Source organism: Podarcis erhardii, assembly GCF_964252035.2.
Source record: "Podarcis erhardii genome assembly, chromosome: 3".
NCBI classification, from domain to species: domain Eukaryota; kingdom Metazoa; phylum Chordata; class Lepidosauria; order Squamata; family Lacertidae; genus Podarcis; species Podarcis erhardii.
The window spans coordinates 13394786-13414150 of record NC_138507.1 but is presented as its reverse complement, the minus strand read 5'-3'; the positions used below and the strand labels follow the sequence as shown (position 1 = coordinate 13414150).

Genomic DNA, 19365 nt, shown 5'->3' with positions numbered 1-19365 from the left:
TTTCCAGTCTTCTTCCACCGTCTCCTCTCCCAGGTCTCGGATGCTGCCCGTCATCTCGGCCAGTTCCATATAGTCTATCAGTTGCATCTGCCACTCTTCCAGTGTGGGTAGATCTTGAGTTTTCCAATGCTTGGCAACGAGTATCCTTGCTGCTGTTGATGCATACATAAAAAATGTTCGATCCTTCTTTAACACCCCTTGGCCAACAATACCCAAAAGGAAGGCCTCTGGTTTCTTAAGGAAGGTATACTTAAATACCTTTTTCAGCTCATTATATATCATTTCCCAGAAAGCCTTCACTTTGGGGCAAGTCCACCAAAGGTGAAAGAACGTTCCCTCATTTTCCTTACATTTCCAACACTTATTATCAGACAAGTGGTATATTTTTGCAAGTTTGACTGGGGTCATGTACCATCTATATATCATTTTCATTACATTTTCTTTCAAAGCATTACATGCAGTGAAATTCAGCCCAGTAGTCCATAACTTTTCCCAGTCCTCAAGCATAATATTATACCCAATGTCCTGTGCCCACTTTATCATAGCCGATTTAACCATTTCATCTTGTGTGTTCCATTTTAACAGCAAGTTATACATTCTTGAAAGTACCTTAGTCTTAGGCTCTAACAGTTCCGTTTCTAACTTCGATTTTTCCACCTGGAATCCTAACTTTTTATCAAGTTTAAAAACTTCTTTAATCTGAGCATAGTGTAACCAATCTCGCACTTTGTCTTTCATTTTCTCCTGAGTCTGCAATTTCCAGTTATCTCCATCTTTTTCTAATATTTCCCAATACTTCGGCCCAAAGACAGCATTTTTTAGTCCTGCTAATTGAAATGGTGAAACTTAAGAACATGCTTAAAAAATGAAATTTGACGGAACTTAAAAACACTTAACTATGGCCGGAATTTTTAGGCATTTATGCATATGCTGAAGCTCTGGAAGAAAACTGAAGTTGTTGCTTTGAAGACTAAAGGGGCCATCGAGGAAGCTGGGTTTTCAGAAGTTTTGTTGATAGCAACCTTACAAAGTAAACTCCACGACCCAAGTCAACACTTATTGTTTAAGACAATACCATTAAAGAGAATTACAGAAATACCTTTGGCACGGCTCCAAAGCGAATACTATTGATCAGAGAGCATTCCAAAACTTGCCCTTCCTGGAATGACAAAGGAAACAGGAAAATCTCAAGGGTTTGGTTATAATAAAGATCACATTAAAATAGGTACTATAGCAGAAAGCAAAGCTGGAGTAGAATTCGCAATCGCAGTTAACACAAAGCAGTGTGTATTCTGTTCATTTCAGTTCAAGCATACAGATCAAGGTGATTTCACCACTTCAATGTGAATGATGTGATGATGTTGATGATGGCGATATAATATAATTTTGGCTACAAAGCTACACACATTTAGCAACTACACATCACACCCAAGTCCTTTCTCCTCCATTTTGTGTCTTCACATCAAATACACAGAAAAGGTGGGATAAATCCTGAGAGAAGGTCACAAGAAGGGATCAAAGTTGGGCTGTTGCTAGGCTCCCATAACAGCTGCCAGCACAGAAGTGGGCATAGAGAGACTAGCAGAGAAAGGACCAGGATTACATATCCCCAAGGCCATCACCAAGCCATTAGCACTATAGTAATACAACTCTCTGCATTTCCATCCCATTTTCTAACTCTGCAGAACACAGTGCTGCTCAGCAAATCTCTCCTCCCTACAGTAAGTAAATGGTTGCTGGGAGAGAAGAGGTGCCCGAAATATTGTTCCTCTCCCCAGTTAACTAAAATAAAAGGGGTGGAGTGGGGTGGAGGTACAGTGGTGCCCCGCAAGACGAATGCCTTGCAAGACGAAAAACTCGCTAGACGAAAGAGTTTTCCGTCTTTTGAGGTGCTTCGCAAGACGAATTTCCCTATGGGCTTGCTTCGCAAGATGAAACGTCTTGCGAGTTCTTGCGAGTTTTTTTCCTTTCCCCCCCTTTTTCTAAGCCGCTAAGCCGTTAATAGCCGCTAAGCCGCTAATAGCTGCTAAGCCGCTAACAGCCGTGCTTCGCAAGACGAAAAAACCACAAGACGAAGAGACTCGCGGAACGAATTAATTTCGTCTTGCGAGGCACCACTGTAAAATGTGCTTCCACTTGTGGATTCCTCCTCAACAAATTACTGTATTTTCCACTCCATAAGACATACCTGACCATAAGACGCACCTAGTTTTTAGAGGGGGAATGCAAGAAAAAAAGTATTCTTTACATGCCTGGGATGCATCCCAGGCTCTGCTCAGCGCTCCCTTTCACGAGCCACACACACGCTCCACACGGCTCTTTAAAGGGAGTGTGGCTCTTGGGGGCTTTTCTGGGAGGTGGGGGAAGGGACAGAGGGGCCAAGCCAGAAGCTAGAACAGCAAGAGGCAGTGCTGTGCAGCGATCCCTTTCACTGTTCTGGCTTCTGGGATAGCTGCGCAGCCTGCATTCACTCCATAAGACGCACACACATTTCCCCTTACTTTTTAGGAGGGGAAAAGTGTGTCTTATAGAGCGAAAAATACAGTACCTGTGCGATCCTATGCATGTTTACTCAGAAGTAAGTTCCACTATGGTCCATGGAGCTTTACTGCCTAACTGATGCTTTGGGGATTTGCTGCCCAAGGTATTTAGGAGTTGTGTTTCATGATGGAACAGGCAGCAGTTTGCTTTATCACAAACACACATTCCACATTTCAAAGATCGGAGAGGTAAGTACTCCAGAGAGAAAGTCATGATATCGAAGTCACTGGAAACAGTACCTTTCCTTCACTTTTCCATGTGATAAAGAAGCCAAATTCATCCACTTTAAAGAGACAGTTTGGTTCAAAGACGAAAGATTCCTGTCGACAGGCAAAAAGAAAAATATTCAGTGCTTCAAGTTAAATAAAAGGTCTACAGAGTAGCAACCTCCGTTTTTATTTGGTTCAGAAACAAAATAGTTTAAAATTCATAATGCCCCCACAAACCACTATGTTAAATATACAGAGACCCCAAAAGATGAACCCTACAACTAGGACTCAATTCACACAGTGCTGATTCAGGGCTAATGTCCCCTCTTCTTACAGATGTTGCAACATGACAACTGCAACATCTTACCCAGACTTCTTAGGCTTGGGGAAACTCAAGTGACTAGGGAATCAGCTATACAACTACAAATAAAACATTTTAAATGTGTTGTGAAGTGCAGTATACAAATGTGACACTAGATGGAGACAGTGCACTATGCAAAATTCAAAATATTTTTCAAAATGTTTTGTTTTTTTAAAAAAAGAATTTCCACAGCGTTTTTATATGTGCGTAGATTTCACCTAGGGCAGGGCCTCATCCAAATAACCTGTGTGGTGTCTTACAGGCCTCTCTGGTTCGGTTGGTGACCCAGCTAAAAAAAACCCCACTGGGACAGGAATAGCCAAGCTTTTCTTCGCCGCACTCTAAACGAGGTTTCTGCAATACATTCCAAGCACATGAAGATAGCTTGGAAACTGTAGAATTCAGCAGCCAGACTACTGGATGGGGCAAGATGGGTCTGATCACGTTGACAGCAATCTTAGCATGGCTTTACTGGCTATTGATCAGTTTCCAAGCTCAATTCAAAGTGCTGGTTTTGATCTTTAAAACCTTATTCAGCTCAGGGCCCTGGTACATCAGCAACTGCCTTTCCCCACTTGAAGTGACCCAGATACGGCATTCATCTTCTGAGGCCCTTCTCCAGATGCGCTTTCTGAAGGAGATGCTGAGAGTGACAGCATGAGAATGGGCCTTTTCAGTGGTGGCTCCCCACTTGTGGAAGGCTCTCTCCAGAGGAGCAAAACAGGTGTCATTAGTTATGTCTGTAGCCTCTTTTAAGCTCTTCCTTTTAAGTATAGTAGTACCTCGTTTGCAGCCGGGATCCGTTCCAGAGCCCCGGCCGCTACCCAAAAAGGACGCAGGGCAAAGTCCCACGTCTGCGCACGTGCAGGGAGCTGTTTGCGTTTCTGTGCATGCACGAAGCACGATTTAGCACTTCTGCACATGCGCAAGTGGCAAACCTGGAAGTAACTCGTTCCGGTCCTTTTGGGTTTGCTGCAGATGTTCACCGGAACGGACACTAGACAAGGCGGACATTTGCCGAGGTATTACTGTATGATGTGCAAGCACTTAAGAACTTGTTTTATCTCTGTTTTAAAATTTGGTTTTACAGTGGTAACTTGGGTTAAGTACTTAATTCGTTCCAGAGGTCCGTTCTTAACCTGAAACTGTTCTTAACCTGAAGCACCACTTTAGCTAATGGGGCCCCCTGCTGCCGCCACACCGCCGCCGCATGATTTCTGTTCTCATCCTGAAGCAAAATTCTTAACCCGAGGTACTATTTCTGGGTTAGCGGAGTCTGTAACCTGAAGCGTATGTAACCCGAGGTACCACTGTATTTTTTTCTTGTCATTGCTATTTTTATCCTGTATGTAAGTCATTTTGAGACATTTCGGTGTCCTGCACACTGGATGGTGATACAGTGGTACCTTGGGTTACAAACACTTCGGGCTACAGACTCCACTAACCCAGAATTAGTACCTCGGGTTGCAAACTTTACCTCAGGATGGGAACAGAAATCGTGAGGCGGTGGCGCAGCAGCAGCAGGAGGCCCCATTAGCTAAAATGGTACCTCAGGTTAAGAATGGTTTCAGGTTAAGAACGGCCCTCCATAACAAATTTAGTTTGTAACTAGAGGCACCACTGTACCTCTGCTCAGGCCCGGATTTAGGTTTGATGAGGCCCTAAGCTACTGAAGATAATGGGGCCCTTCATATGTCCAGCTGTCCTTTGTCAACAACAAATTGTTGCTTTTTTTTGTGTTGAACATATGCTATATGGTAATTGATAAACCTAATGGGTATCTAAAGCCATTTGCACATAACAAAATATGTATTTTATCCAAGTATTTTTTCAGTTTGGATTTTTTGGGGTGCCCCAAGAGAGTGGGGCCCTAAGCTATAGCTTGTTTAGCTTCTACGTAAATCCAGCACTGCCTCTGTTCTGGTGTCATGCCCAAGTGAAAAGCATCGGTGCATTTCTAAAACCAGCTGAACTTCTAAGTTTAGGAGACAGTATTTGCTTTGTGGGCGTGTGCATAAACTGAGTGGCGAAGAGTCCTTTTGCAAAGAAGAAACTTGAGTAAGCCATACTGTTCCTCGGTCGTTTATTTGCTGCCACCATGAATGTGGGAGATAAGATCTCTTGCTGTCTTGGCAGGCTTTAATATTTAAAAATATCTTTTCTTCATTTCAAGAGATTATGGAATGAAGCAAAATAATACTAAAGGGATTTGGTGGGACTTATTTTTTGTTTTATTATCGTCTCGCTAAACAGAGCTTCAAGCTAATCTATAGTGCTTGATAGATTAGCCGGAGGTTCTGTTTACATTAAGTTTGCTAAGGCATCATTCGAGCCCCGCAAATCTAGTTAAACAAATCCATTCCTCAAAAAGACTGTAGATCGCATGATCAAATAAAAAGGAAACAGGCTAGAAATGTTCTCTTTTGCAAACACCGTATCTTCCCTCCCACATTCCTCAGAGCTATCCTCTTTTAAAGAGTTTACAGATATGGAAATTATATTGAATGAGCTTGCAATAAGTGTGTCTTGCTGGAACTGAATAGCCAGCTTTTGAAAGACATCCGCTGGTCTGAACTGAGATGTAACTGGGCTGGTATCCTTTTCTGGCAGCCATTACACTGCTGTCTGGTAATGTGTGTCACCCCCCCGCTCAATATTCATTTCTCATTGGGGGATCTACAAAGTTGGTAACAGAATTAAACTGTTGTGATTTCCATTTTCCAAAAAAAAAAAAAAACCCACCCCAACCACAGGCTGTCTCACCAGAGTGGTCCATGCTCTAGTTCAGTGTTTCCCAACCTTGTGCCTCCAGCTGTTTTTGGACTATAATTCCCATCATCCCTTGCCACTGGTCTTGCTAGTCAGGGATGATGGGAGTTGTAGTTCAAAAACAGCTGGAGGCACAAGGTTGGGAAACACTGCTCTAGTTATCTCTCGCTTGAACTACTGCAATGCGCTCTATGTGGGGCTACCTTTGAAGGTGACCCAGAAACTACAACTAATCCAGAACGAGGCAGCTAGACTGGTGACTGGGAGTGGCCGCCAGGACCACATAACATCGGTCTTGAAAAACTACACTGGCTCCCAGTAAGTTTCCGAGCACGATTCAAAGTGTTGGTGCTGACCTTTAAAGCCCTAAACAGCCTCGGTCCAGTATACATGAAGGAGCATCTCCACCTCCATCGTTCTGCCCGGACACTGAGGTCCAACGCTGAGGGCCTTCTGGTGGTTCCCTCGCTGTGAAAAGCCAAGTTATAGGGAACCAAGCAGAGGGCCTTCTCGGTGGTGGAACCCACCCTGTGGAACACCCTCCCACCAGATGTCAAAGAGAAAAATAACTACCAAACTTTTAGAAGACATCTGAAGGCAGCCCTGTTTAGGGAAGCTTTTAATGTTTAATAGGTTATTGTATTTTGGTGTTTTGTTGGAAGCCACCCAGGGTGGCTGGGGAAACCCAGCCAGATGGGCGGGGTATAAATAATAAATTATTATTATTATTATTATTATTATTATTATTATTAGTCAATGTAAATCATTTAATATGGTGAAGAGCATGGCTTACCTGCAAGTAAGCAAAAAAATAACACAAATAGTAGCAATGGAAGGGTTTTTTTTGCTAATTATGCACTCTCTGCCCCAAGGCAGGTTACAGTAATTAAAATGCAATGTTAAAAATAGTTTAAAGCAATTTATAAATACTGAAACAAGGTGGGTCCTAAAAAATATATATGTTGTGATAAGAGCTAATTATGCACCGTCGCCTTTGCAATGTCAACAAATGCCCAGAGATTTTATTTTATTTTATTTTTTGGCAAACAGAGGTTGCAATTCTATTCACATTTACCCAAATATCTGCACTGACGTGTATAGGATCACACTGCTAATAATTCAGTTCTAGTCTATGATTGGGACCTGGTTATTCAGCACTGCAAAAACAAGGGCCAGATTCAAAAAAGGGGAATTTTGGAAGCATCCCTTGTTCTTTCCACTCTTAACATGTGCATGTATCGAGTCAAATTCAAAGCCCTAGTAATGAACTGAAAGAGTGTATTATCCCATGCTGTTCACTGTGGTTTTGCAAACACGTGAATAAGTAAACACAGAAAAACATTCTTTATTACTATTATTTCTAACAAGGTATGCACACTGTTCCATGACTTTCCTGTGTGTGCTGATGATTTGCATTCACTGCGTACAACTGTGGTAGCCGGATGTCATTTGACTTAACGCTGCCATCAGCCCCAAACCATTGGACATGTTGGCTGGTGCTAATGGGAGCTGCAGAACTTTGGGAAGAAGATGTAAGGGCTCTAAAACCCTGCCAGATCCTTGTGCCTCACTTAGTCAGCTTAGAGGAGGCAGCACATGACATGGCAGAGTATGGCCCATGAGTTGCATATCAAAGTCTTGCAGTTTTGGCCCAGGTTACCTGAAGGAGCGTCTCCACCCCCATGGTTCAGCCCGGACACTGAGGTCCAGCTCCGAGGGCCTTCTGGCTGTTCCCTCCCTGCGAGAAGTAAGGTTACAGGGAACCAGGCAGAAGGCCTTCTTGGTAGTGGCACCTGCCCTGTGGAATGCTCTCCCATCAGGTGTCAAGGAAATAAACAACTACCTGACTTTTAGAAGACATCTGAAAGCAGCCCTGTTTAGGAAAGTTTTTAATGTTTGATCTTTTATCATGTTTTTAATATTCTGTTGGGAGCCGCCCAGAGTGGCTGGGGAAACCTAGCCAAATGGGCGGAGTATAAATAATAAATTATTATTATTATTATTATTATTATTATTATTATTATTATGCCGCCCCCCACCCCCGGTCTGAGCAGTTGGCCTTCCCTTTTCTAGAGGCAAAGACTCCTTGCTTGCCTTCAAACTGCAGGTTTCAATGTTTTGCTCCAGGGCAATATTAAGGAAGTCGCCTTACCTCTTCATATCTGTCAAACACGGCTCCATCTTGTAGAAAGGATGGAACTGGCTTCTGCCAGTTAAATTCATATGGCTTTGCCATTATATAGAACTGCCACCCTGTAACAAAACAAGCAAAAGTGAGGCAAGTGGAATGTAAAACTGCAAAGACTAGGATGAACATGTTCTCTCGCCTGGTAAGGAAACACAGTTTGGTTTCTGACCAGAGAATAGGTTTTTTTTTTAAAAAAAAAATCTCTGTATTATTATTATTATTATTATTATTATTATTATTATTATTATTATTATTATTGGTTTTCACATATTACATTACAATACAGATGTACCAAAGCTAACACCATTTCCTCCCCATCACCCCATACATTTACATTTCTATTTCCTCAATCCATCATATTATTCTTTTCTCCTTCCTCCCACTTCCCTCCGCCCCCACTCAATTTCCTCCACATTATACAATTTACAATAATCTTTGCATTCTACGACCTTCTCAAATCATCTATATATTCTTATCATCTTTCCTTACTAATTTTTCTTCCATCCAGTACTTCACCTGTTAATCTAGGCATATTAGCATATCTTTTTTTTAGCAGTATTTTGCCATATATTCATCAAAACATTTCCACTCCTTTTTTAATTTTTGATTTGACTGATTTCTTATTATAGCAGTTAATTTTGCCAAAATTAAATATTCATTTAGTTTACAAATCCATTCCTCCTTTGTGGGTATAGTTTTTGACTTCCACCTAGCAGCAATCACTATTCTAGCAGCTGTACTTGCATATAGAAAAATCCCCCCCCCCGGTGGTATCTCATCATCTATCAATCCAAGGAGATATTGTCTCTGGTTTTTTTGTTATTGATATTTCAACATCTTCTTTAGTTCTTTGTGTACTACTATCCCAAATTTCTTAATTTCCTCACACCTCCACCACATATGTATTGTTGTTCCTATTTCTCCACCACATCTCCAACAGAGGTTGGATTTCAATTTATATATCTTTGCCAACTTAACTGGTGTTAAGTACTACCTATAGAACATCTTTACAAAATCTTCTTTAATTGTATATGAGGCAGTAAATCGTATATCCTCTCGCCAGAGTTTCTCCCATTGCTCTAGATAGTTTTTAAATCTCTCTTTAGTTTACTGCCGATTTGAGTTTTTTATTACACTGAATTTGTATATCGCCTGAAGATCACAGGGCAGTTGATAATGTAAAAATAAATAAATGAAAACACAAATATAATGACAAAACAAACAAAATAAAGACAAAACAAACAAAAGCAATTAACACCCTTTCCACAGGGCCATGGGATGTTAATGCTTTCTTGAAGAGAAATGTTTTTGCCTGGTGCCTAAAGATATGCAATGAAGGTGGCAGATGAAAATGATGGACTAGATGGAACTGGCGGAAATGACTGGCAGAATCCGAGACCAAGGTGAAGAGTTGGTGGAAGAAGATTGGAAAAAATTCAAAGTTTATTTACAGAAACATTGTAAAATTAAGGAATGTTAGAAGGTTGTTGGAATGAAGTAATGTGGTTTTAGCAGAAATGATATAAAGGATTAGGTTAAAATTGATTTATTAATTGGTGAAAGACGAGAATTACAGTATATTAAGATAAATTATTAGGATAAAAACAAAGCTGGAAAGGATTTGCTGAAACATCTAACTGAACTAGAATACAAAAAAAGGGAGGTGTGAGGAGGTCAAGGAAATAAGTAAAGGAAAGAAAGCTATGTAAAGGTCTGATCTGTTGTTTTTTTAATTGTTTGTTTGTATTTTTTATGGCTTTGTTATTTTTCTTTTTTATTGTTCCTTTTTGTAATTTTCAAAATTTGAATAAATATTATTCAAAAGAAAAAAAAAGATATGCAATGAAGGCTCCAGGCAAGCCTCCCCAGGGAGAGCATTCCACAAACAGGGAGCCACCACGGGAAAGCTTCTTTCTTGTGTTGTCACCCTCCAGACCTCTCAAAGAGGAGGCACACAAAGAAGGGCCTCAGATGATGATTGCAGGGCCTGGGTCAGTTCATATGGGGAGAAGTGGTCCTTGAGGTATTGCTTTTAAAATGTTTTTAATGACTTGTTTTTCTCTGCATTGGTAAAATGTTAGTATTTCTTTTAATGGCTCAGAGTTACAGTCAAGTGGTATATACATTTTTGGGGTGGGTGGGGGGGAATTGTTCTACCCGGCAAGCCAAAATGCTTCTGCTGACAGAACATTCAACATGGCGCAGCTCTGAATTCTTCCCATGGCTGCTGATTCCAATGAGTAAAATTTGGTTGAACACAACCCATTGCCTTTAGTAACAACCCTGTGAGAAATACCTAAAACTCACCAGGCCACATTTTATTAATGGACAGAAGAAGTGATACAATTAACTATAACATCACCAAAGCAGAGCATGAGAATTTTAATCTCAGGGACGTGGGTTCAATTCCCACGTTGGGCAAAAAGATTCCTGCACTGCAGGGAGTTGGGACTAAATGGCTTTTGGGTCTCTTTCAGCTGTATGATTCTTGTTCTCTGGCAGAAAACACTCCCACTTGGATTGGGAGTTTATAAATACACCTTAACCCAAATGAAAAGACTCAATATAACACTAAGTACTATTTATTCCTGGTCCTCCTTTTCAAAAAGAAGGATAACAAAGAGTATTTTCTAAGTAAAGCACATGGCTAGAAGCCAGAGAATACGGATAGCACAAGAAGCCAGAGGGGTTATACATAATTTACTGAACTTGTGATCTCATTATACAAACACTGTAATGAAGGGAGAAAACACAAATCAGCTTGGCTTTGAAATCTTCATGAGAAAGGCTACTAGAGCACAGAATTTTCACATGAATGGACTAATAAGAGGTTCAAAATTTCACAACAGCCTCTCACAATCTGTTTTGAGCAAATTGTATTAGAAAGACTGAAACACACACACACACAGCTCTCCACAGAATTGAAACACACCCTTTTCTGGTTTAAGAGAAGGTTGGGAAGACAACGAGATTGGAATTTTAACTTGAAGAAGACCCACCCACCCATACATACATATGGAATGATGGGATTTAATAAAGACATGGCTTATCAGCTTAAGCAAACTCGTCAACTTCACAAAGTTATGATTTAGATTAGAAGTTAGCAAAGGAGTTTTTGTGTTACTTGGAGACAAGGCAGCCAGTGCAGACACATGACTCTGCCTACTAATAAAAAATATCTCAGACCTTTAGAGCAGGGTAAAGGAAATAATTAAAAATGTGAGAGCACCATCTCTAAGCTTTAATGTCAAGCAATTAGTATTGAAAGCAGATACATGAACAAACATGTACAATTAAAAGAGAGACAGATTATTATTGAACCCTCCTTTTTTTCCTCTTGCCACCCCCAATCTACCTCCTCAAAATTCCTTGGGGATGATCTGATCTCTGCCTGAGGCATTAACTAGACCCAGTTCTTCAGTTATTACTTTTTTTAAAAAAATCCCAGAATCATATTTCTTCAATTTCTTTTAAGAGTGCATTGGTAGCAATTCCTAGCATGATTAAGTATTCGACAAAGTCAAACTTTATTAAAATCACACCTGATTTAATACCAGCTTGTTCTAGCAGTGCAGCAGTTTATTGCATTTTCTAAAGAAACTAATATGCATATGCACTTCTATTGCATACTTTTACGACAACTGGCCAAAATATGAGAGGATTATAAACGTTCAAATGCATGTCTGGGTTATTTGTGGGACCTGCCTGGTGTTTTTACATTAGTAGAATGTGTGCTTTTATTTAAAATGCATCTCTGGGTTATTTGTGGGGAAGAGGAATTCGTTCATTTATTTGTTTTTCAAAATATAGTCTGGCCCACCACATGGTCTGAGGGACGGTGGACCGGCCCATGGCTAAAAAAGGTTGCTGACCCCTGGCTTAGATAATTGGACCAATGTTCCAGCTAGCATTAGGCACCTCTATGCATTCATAAACCTGTATCTAGCTATATCAATATTTCAATATTTCTGGTCCCCTGCCCTCCAATCCATCCAGGGTGTTTGCTCTTGGACAACCTGAGCACAGCCAGAAAATGATTTCTGTGTGCAAAATTTGTTGGATGTGGGTCACTTGCAAGCGTGTGTGTGCGCTTGCTGCTGGAGGGGAATATCAAAACACGAGTTGTTTTCTACGTGCTATGGCCCTTTCCTAGACATTGCATGAACATCTTTTTATTTTCCTCCAGAATATTAGCTTAGGGACAGCTGGCCACAGTGAAATGATGAAATGAACTATTTATCTGCAGGTGAACAGAAAGCTTGCAAAAGAAAAGCAAGGAGAGAAATACTTGAATTGAGAGAGAGAGAGAGAGAGAGAGAGAGAGAGGAAGGAAGGAAGGAAGGAAGGAAGGAAGGAAGGAAGGAAGGAAGGAAGGAAGCCAGTGTAGAGGAGTCTGGTTGGCTGCAGCCCACAACCACCAGTCCTTACAGAATAAGGAGAATGTCCCTCTCACTGATTTCTTCCTTAACTCTAGGCAAATGCTGACTCTTCTACAGTTTGATAAACATACTCCCTCAAAGTGGGTAGCATTTTAAAATGTAAAGGGAAGGGAGTACAATTTCATCTTCATCTCCTCCCTTAGCACCCATTTCATTTTCAAACTATGTCCTCATTTCCCTGCACCTGCAAGCTTGTATTAGAACTGGAGCACACATAACATTTCCAACAGGGATGCCACTGGAAATGATGAGGACCATCAAGCACAAGCACCAGTGCCTCCCTGATATATAACATTTTAAAGTCCATATGGTACTCTGATATGCAGAGTACCATGGTACTCTGATATTTCACCTCAGATATGCAGATGACACAACCTTGATGGCAGAAAGGGGGGGGGGATTAAAGAAACTTTTAATGAGGGTGAAAGTGGAGAGCGCAAAATATGGTCTGAAGCTCAACATCAAAAAAACTAAGATCATGGCCACTGGTCCCATCACCTCCTGGCAAATAGAAGGGGAAGAAATGGAGGCAGTGAGAGATTTTACTTTCTTGGGCTCCATGATCACTGTAGATGGTGACAGCAGTCACGAAATTAAAAGACGCCTGCTCCTTGGGAGAAAGGCGGTGGCAAACCTAGACAGCATCTTAAAAAGCAGAGACATCACCTTACCAACAAAGGTCCGTATAGTTAAAGCTATGGTTTTCCCAGTAGTTATGTATGGAAGTGAGGGCTGGACCATAAAGAAGGCTAATCACCGAAGAATTGATGCTTTTCAATTATGGTGCTGGAGGAGACTCTTGAGCATCCCATGGACTGCAAGAAGATCAAACCTATCCATTCTGAAGGAAATCAGCCCTGAGTGCTCACTGGAAGGACAGATCCTGAAGCTGAGGCTCCAGTACTTTGGCCACCTCATGAGAAGAAAAGACTCCCTGGAAAAGACCCTGATGTTGGGAAAGATTGAGGGTACAAAGAGAAGGGGACGACAGAGGACGAGATGGTTGGACAGTGTTCTCGAAGCTACCAGCATGAGTTTGACTAAACTGTGGGAGGAAGTGGAAGACAAGAGTGCCTGGCATGCTCTGGTCCATGGAGTCATGAAGAGTCGGACACGACTAAATGACTAAACAACAACAATGGTACTCTGGCCATCAGCCTGGTGGCCAGGCAGTGCACTTTGCTGTGGCAGCAAAGGCCACTGTTAAAATCTACCTGTTGCAGGTAATTAAAGGGGGGGGGAGAGACACATTCAAAAAATATGATAAAACGGGGACAAAGAATGCTATGGGTGGGAGTGGGGGAAACTAACATGCAATAATCCTAACCCAGATAAAGAAAGCAAGGGAAGTGGTTCACCAATAGCCGAACTAAAAGTGATGCTAAATGTGGCTCTGTCAATCATGCCAGGAGTTTCTGTTTACAGTGGTACCTTGGATTACAGACGCTTCAGGTTCTGTAACTCCGCTAACCCAGAAATTGTACCTCAGGTTAAGAACTTTGCTTCAGGATGAGAACAGAAATGATGCGGCAGTGGCGCAGTGGCAGCAGGAGGCTCCATTAGCTAAAGTGGTCATCAGGTTAAGAACAGTTTCAGGTTAAGAACAGACCTCCAGAACAAATTAAGTTCTTAACCCGAGGTACCACTGTATTTCGTTTAAGCATGGAGGGCATTGTTTACTGGGCCCAAAGCAAGCATGGAGGGGAACCCTACGTTCTCCAACCATGATCTCCAGGAAGACCCTCCACAGACACACACACACAGAGAGAGAGAGAGAGAGAGAGAGAGAGAGAGAGAGAGAGATTGCAATAAGTGATAGGGAAAGGTAAAGGGACCCCTGACCATTAGGTCCAGTCGTGGTCGACTCTGGGGTTGCGGCGCTCATATCGCTTTATTGGCCCAGGGAGCCGGCGTACAGTTTCCGGGTCATGTGGCTAGCATGACTAAGCCACTTCTGGTGAACCAGAGCAGCGCACGGAAACACTGTTTACCTTCCCGCCAGAGCAGCACCTATTTATCTACTTGCACTTTGATGTGCTTTCGAACTGCTAGGTTGGCAGGAGCAGGGACCGAGCAACGGGAGCTCACCCCGTCGTTGGGATTTGAACCGTCAACCTTCTGATCGGCAAGTCCTAGGCTCTGTGGTTTAACACACAGCGCCACCCACGCCCCTAAGTGATAGGGAAAAGGCTACCAATTTTCCCAATGGGAGCACCCCACATCCTTAACTGTAGAGAGTAGGGGGAGATTGTTGCTAAGCTTGCAAATTTCTCAGAAGGCTGTTGTGAGCATACAAGGATGGAGAAGCCCTGCAGGCCCACCTGAGTCACTTGAAAGAAGTAAAAACAAAATGACAACCCCCCACAGAATTGTGTTCATTGTCCCCTGTGGAACTGTGCAACTACAACAGACATAACAAATCTCCAAGAAAAAAATCATTTTGGACTAGTCTTCAAAATACACAAAACCAATCTGTGTTTTCTGCCTCTCTCTCACTTGGAACTGTCCAACAGAGCAGCCATGTCTAAATTTATTTGTCAGAAAGTCTGCACCTTGTTTGTGGGGAAAGTGTTTGCCCTTGGCTACCGTTCTCCTTCCTCTCTCCTTTTGCTCAAGAAATAGCAAGCGAGGCAATGCTGTTCAATATCACACTTTTTCCACAGTGAAAATGCACTCCTGACATCTTTATAAATGTGTTGAGATCCCATGGCAGACTGAAGTGCGAGGAATACAAATTGTATGCCATGCAGTCCTTGGTTGCCGTGCAACCGGGAACATACCCCTGTGCAGTGGGAAACAAAGCAAAATGAATAAATAAAAGCGCCAATGTGAACGTTACGTAAAGAATTTAAAAGAAAAATCTCATATACTCAAAAATTAGTGCACACACCCCTATTTCAAAAAAGTGAAATCTTGAGCTCAGAGAAATAACAGGATGTTCCTCCGTAATGGCATAAAATACAGAAGGATGTAGAACAAGTTTTCTCTGCAGGAAGGTAGGAGAATCTTAATCAAACACAGAGCATCATAATCTCCAACCATCTTAAGAAGAATTTTAATTCTCCAGCAGCTGCTTATTTTGCTTACGGAGAAGCTCAAATGCAATTATAATTGTGATAGCCTTAGATAGGAAAAGGTTCACTCCAAGCTAAAAATAGCTAACCCCACCAAGTTCACCCGCCACTCAAATTCAGCCTGATGCATGACGCCTCTAAGGGCACACACAGCCCACAACAGAACTGCCTCTATAAAGAGCATGTGCAAAGATATGATAATTTAAATAGGAGGCATGATAATCCTATATTAAGCAAACAATCCTATATCACCACTACCTTGACCTGGTAAGTTTTGTTGCCTAGGAAGGAAGGCCTCTGCACAGCTCAGCCTCTCTCTTGCCCAGCTTCTGAAAAATGTGAAAGGAACTGGTCTATGTTTGGAAATACTCATACCAAACAAGCAATGAAGAGACAAACGAAAGGGTAGAAACCTGTTTCAATCGGATAACCCTTTAGCTTTTAGAAGTCCATCTAATAGATAGGATGGCAAATATGAAGAAACAGAAACTGATGGTGATAGGCATAGGCAAAGAGGCTGAATGAGTTTTGTTCTGCCTCCCCTTCTTTTTCTCAGCCTTTTTAATATCTGCTCGACACTATGGAAGACTGGAGAAGACAAACTGATTTCCACAATAACTAATACTGTAATTTGTTTCACTATAATGTTAATGGTTTCTGTTTATTGTCTTTCACCTGCTCCACATTAACTGACCAAACCAAAGAGTTGCTAGGCTCCTTCTAGCTCAGCCATCTGTAACAAAAAAACTTTAATAATTAAATTAAATTATTGTCTGAATAAACCATAATATACCTGACATGATAATTCTATGGAAAACCAAGTCACACTTAATGAATTTTATGTTCCTAAAGTAAAAAATGACTTCCGATATGTAGAGTACTTAAAAACACACACCAATTATTGCATTTATTTCTTTTTACACTTTCCCCAAAATTTTCTTTTTTCCCAAGGGCTTCAACATTTCCAGAAAATTTAACAACTCAAAATAGGACATCTGCTTGAGGAAGTATTTTCTCTACATTGCTTTCTTCCTCCCTCAGCAATCTTCTAATTCCTGAGTGGTAATCTGAATCAAGGGTGCGGAACCTCAGGATTATGGGTCAAATCCATGACTCTCATTATTGCCCTTGGACTCTTCTGCCTACCACACCCCTTCCCCACCCAAACCCCTGTCTCCTCAGGCCGTACCCCTCTGGGGCCTTCATTGGATATTTGCGGCTGGCTGCAATGTGTTCTTGACCTCCAATACTACATCCTGCTTGTCTGGTTGGAAAACAAGAGAGGTATAAACAGCCTACTGTACAAAGGTACAAATTACAGAAGGGAATGCGGACTTTGAGCTGAAAAGGGTTCCCCAGCTGTGATCTGATGAGTTATTCTACTGTGCATACATTCAATAATTGTTAGAGGGAGGTTGTTGCTCCTACAAACTAGCAAACAAATTGCTGCCAAAATCCAAGGGAGCAGAAAAGACTATTCATGTATGTGACCACGGCTGCACGGATGTTATTGGCCCAGAGATGGAAAGAAGATAAAGTCCCTACCAGAGTAGAATGGCAGATTAAATTGATGGATAATGCTGAAATGGCTAAAATGATCAGAAGAATCAGAAATCAGGAAGACCAAAATTTGAATAGGGAATGGGGGAAATTTATAACCTTATCTTAAAAACCACTGTAAACAGTTAAAATCGTTAGTTGGATTGGAATACCACTTGCAGCTTAATGGTGAATTTTGGACACAATGGAGATGTAAAAGATTTGGATTCTCATAAAAGATGCAGGAGGAAATGATTAACAATAGGATCCACAAAGGGGAGGAGATTCCTTGGAATCTTCTTTTTATGTTGTATGTTCGATAGGTGGCTGTAAAATTTTAAATCTGAAAAATCAAATAAATAAGTTTATAAATAAACAAATTGTTATTCTTGCTCACACCTCAGTAAGAACCGATTCATACACACAAATCCTATGGCGTTTCGGCATCCCTGGTTCATACCAAGTATTCAAAGGGATTTTACCAGCAGAATTACAGAATAGTCATTTTAGCGTTTGTACAACTGTAGGACTGCAAAAAGAAAAGAACCTACTATTATTACGTTAAAGAAGATGATGCACACAGAAGCAAGGAGACAGTCGTGAAGAAAACAGCAGACTCTGCCCCTACTATTTGTAATGTTTGGAAGTAAATTCTATGTAGCAGGGGAGAAGACAAAGCAGACCTAAACCCCAGCCAGGGAGGGGGAATTAAACATTCAACAGAATTACCACTGCATGACATATTTACATTGCTGTATATTCACTGACTGGAAGACCAGCTATAGACCCCAAGGTAAAAGCCTGTGATCCATAAACCAATTCTCATCCCATTTAAGCTCAATTCAAAACTGCTTTAGTCCCTTTTGCATAGGCTACTGAATTAATGCAAAGGAGAGGGCTTCAGTTAATTGGGCTGTCAGCCATCAGTCAGATTGTCAATACCTGGGCGGAATGATCAAATAGCTTGCCCCAGCGTACATCAGTTTTCTGTATTCCAGTTTGGCAATCTCCCTCACACCTACTTCAAAATAAAAGGCACAAAACACCTTGCTTTCAACGTACGTACAGCATTTGTCAAGGTGCAGCTTGCTCCTAGCACGTGACATGATGTAGGATGTTAACCCCAAATTATAGGGCAGCCAATTGAAAAACCATAGAGGATGTGTGTTTTTTCTTGATGCCGTACAACTGAACTTGTTGAAATAATTATCTAGGAATGCTTTCCAAGTGAATAGTACTTATTGTATCTGGAAGTGAACACTGCATAGAGCCAGGAACACAAGGCCATATGTAGCTATTAAGCAAAGTGAAAACTGATCCTTTAGATTTGAGTTCATTGTCCTGCTGCATATGATGCTACAATTATTATTTCTACTAACACTTTGGAAAGGCAGAAATTGCACAGGTTCATGTGCGATGAGACCATGCAGAAAGTTTTAAATTAACCCCTATAAACAAAACATTTTTTTCATTCCTTGAATAAATGCCTTCTCCCTTGAATTTGCTCCCTATTAGGAGCCTGATGTTCATATTTGAGCCTCTGACAAATGGGACTTCAATAAGCAGCACCCCCTGATGTCTTGTGATTGACAGACAAATGTCAAATTTGGCCAGGTGAGGAGATAACAATCTCGTCCACCAGCCAGAACAGGTTTCCCACCCCTCTTATAAGAAAAGGTCCAGTTATTCAATATTACTTTACCAAAGTGTTTACCTTAATTCGATGCAATTACTTTTGTAGGTTCAAAATATTTCTTTTATGATTATCAGAGGCTTGAGATGATTGATAGCTCAGTCAGTAGAGCAAGTAGTGGCCAATTTGTTCACCTTATATTCTGCCATAAAATCCAGAAGCAAACAGGAGGACAGCCTTGTTGGCCGGGATCAATATTTTATGAAATCTGTATAGCAATAGGCCAGTTGCAAGCCATAGAAACTGGATGATGTTTTGACTCCCTCTTTACAGAGGCCCTAATGTAGTCTTGAGAGAAGAACAAGAGAGGATGAAGAGGAGAGAAGGCAGGAGGTTGGAGCTAAGCAGGTTCAGGTTTTGAAGTAGGAGTTTGTCCTGTCATGTAGAGACAGAAGTGACAGAACGGGGAATATTTGAAGAAAAGGAGGAACAAACTTTTTATAATAACTGACTTTGGTGAGGTGGATTTCTCTTGATTTTTTTGTCATTATACCTACTACTACTTAGAATTTGTGTTAACATACTTATTTGAATTATGGTGCTGGAGGAGAC

At 41.2% G+C, this 19365-nt stretch overlaps 1 protein-coding gene across 15 annotated transcripts in view; it reads right to left on the bottom strand.

Moving 5' to 3' along the window:
* The window catches only part of PLCB4 (phospholipase C beta 4), a 236956-nt gene that overhangs the window by 85327 nt on the left and 132264 nt on the right, over positions 1 to 19365 (bottom strand). For all 15 annotated transcript variants that reach the window (XM_081856853.1, XM_081856849.1, XM_081856850.1 and 12 more), the window contains 3 exons: positions 8033 to 8133; positions 2781 to 2861; positions 1100 to 1159 (listed from right to left, as the gene is read on the bottom strand). In XM_081856853.1, coding sequence (XP_081712979.1) covers positions 1100 to 1159; positions 2781 to 2861; positions 8033 to 8116 — 225 coding nt within the window. In that variant the 5' untranslated portion in view covers positions 8117 to 8133. The remainder of the gene's footprint in view (positions 1 to 1099; positions 1160 to 2780; positions 2862 to 8032; positions 8134 to 19365) is intronic.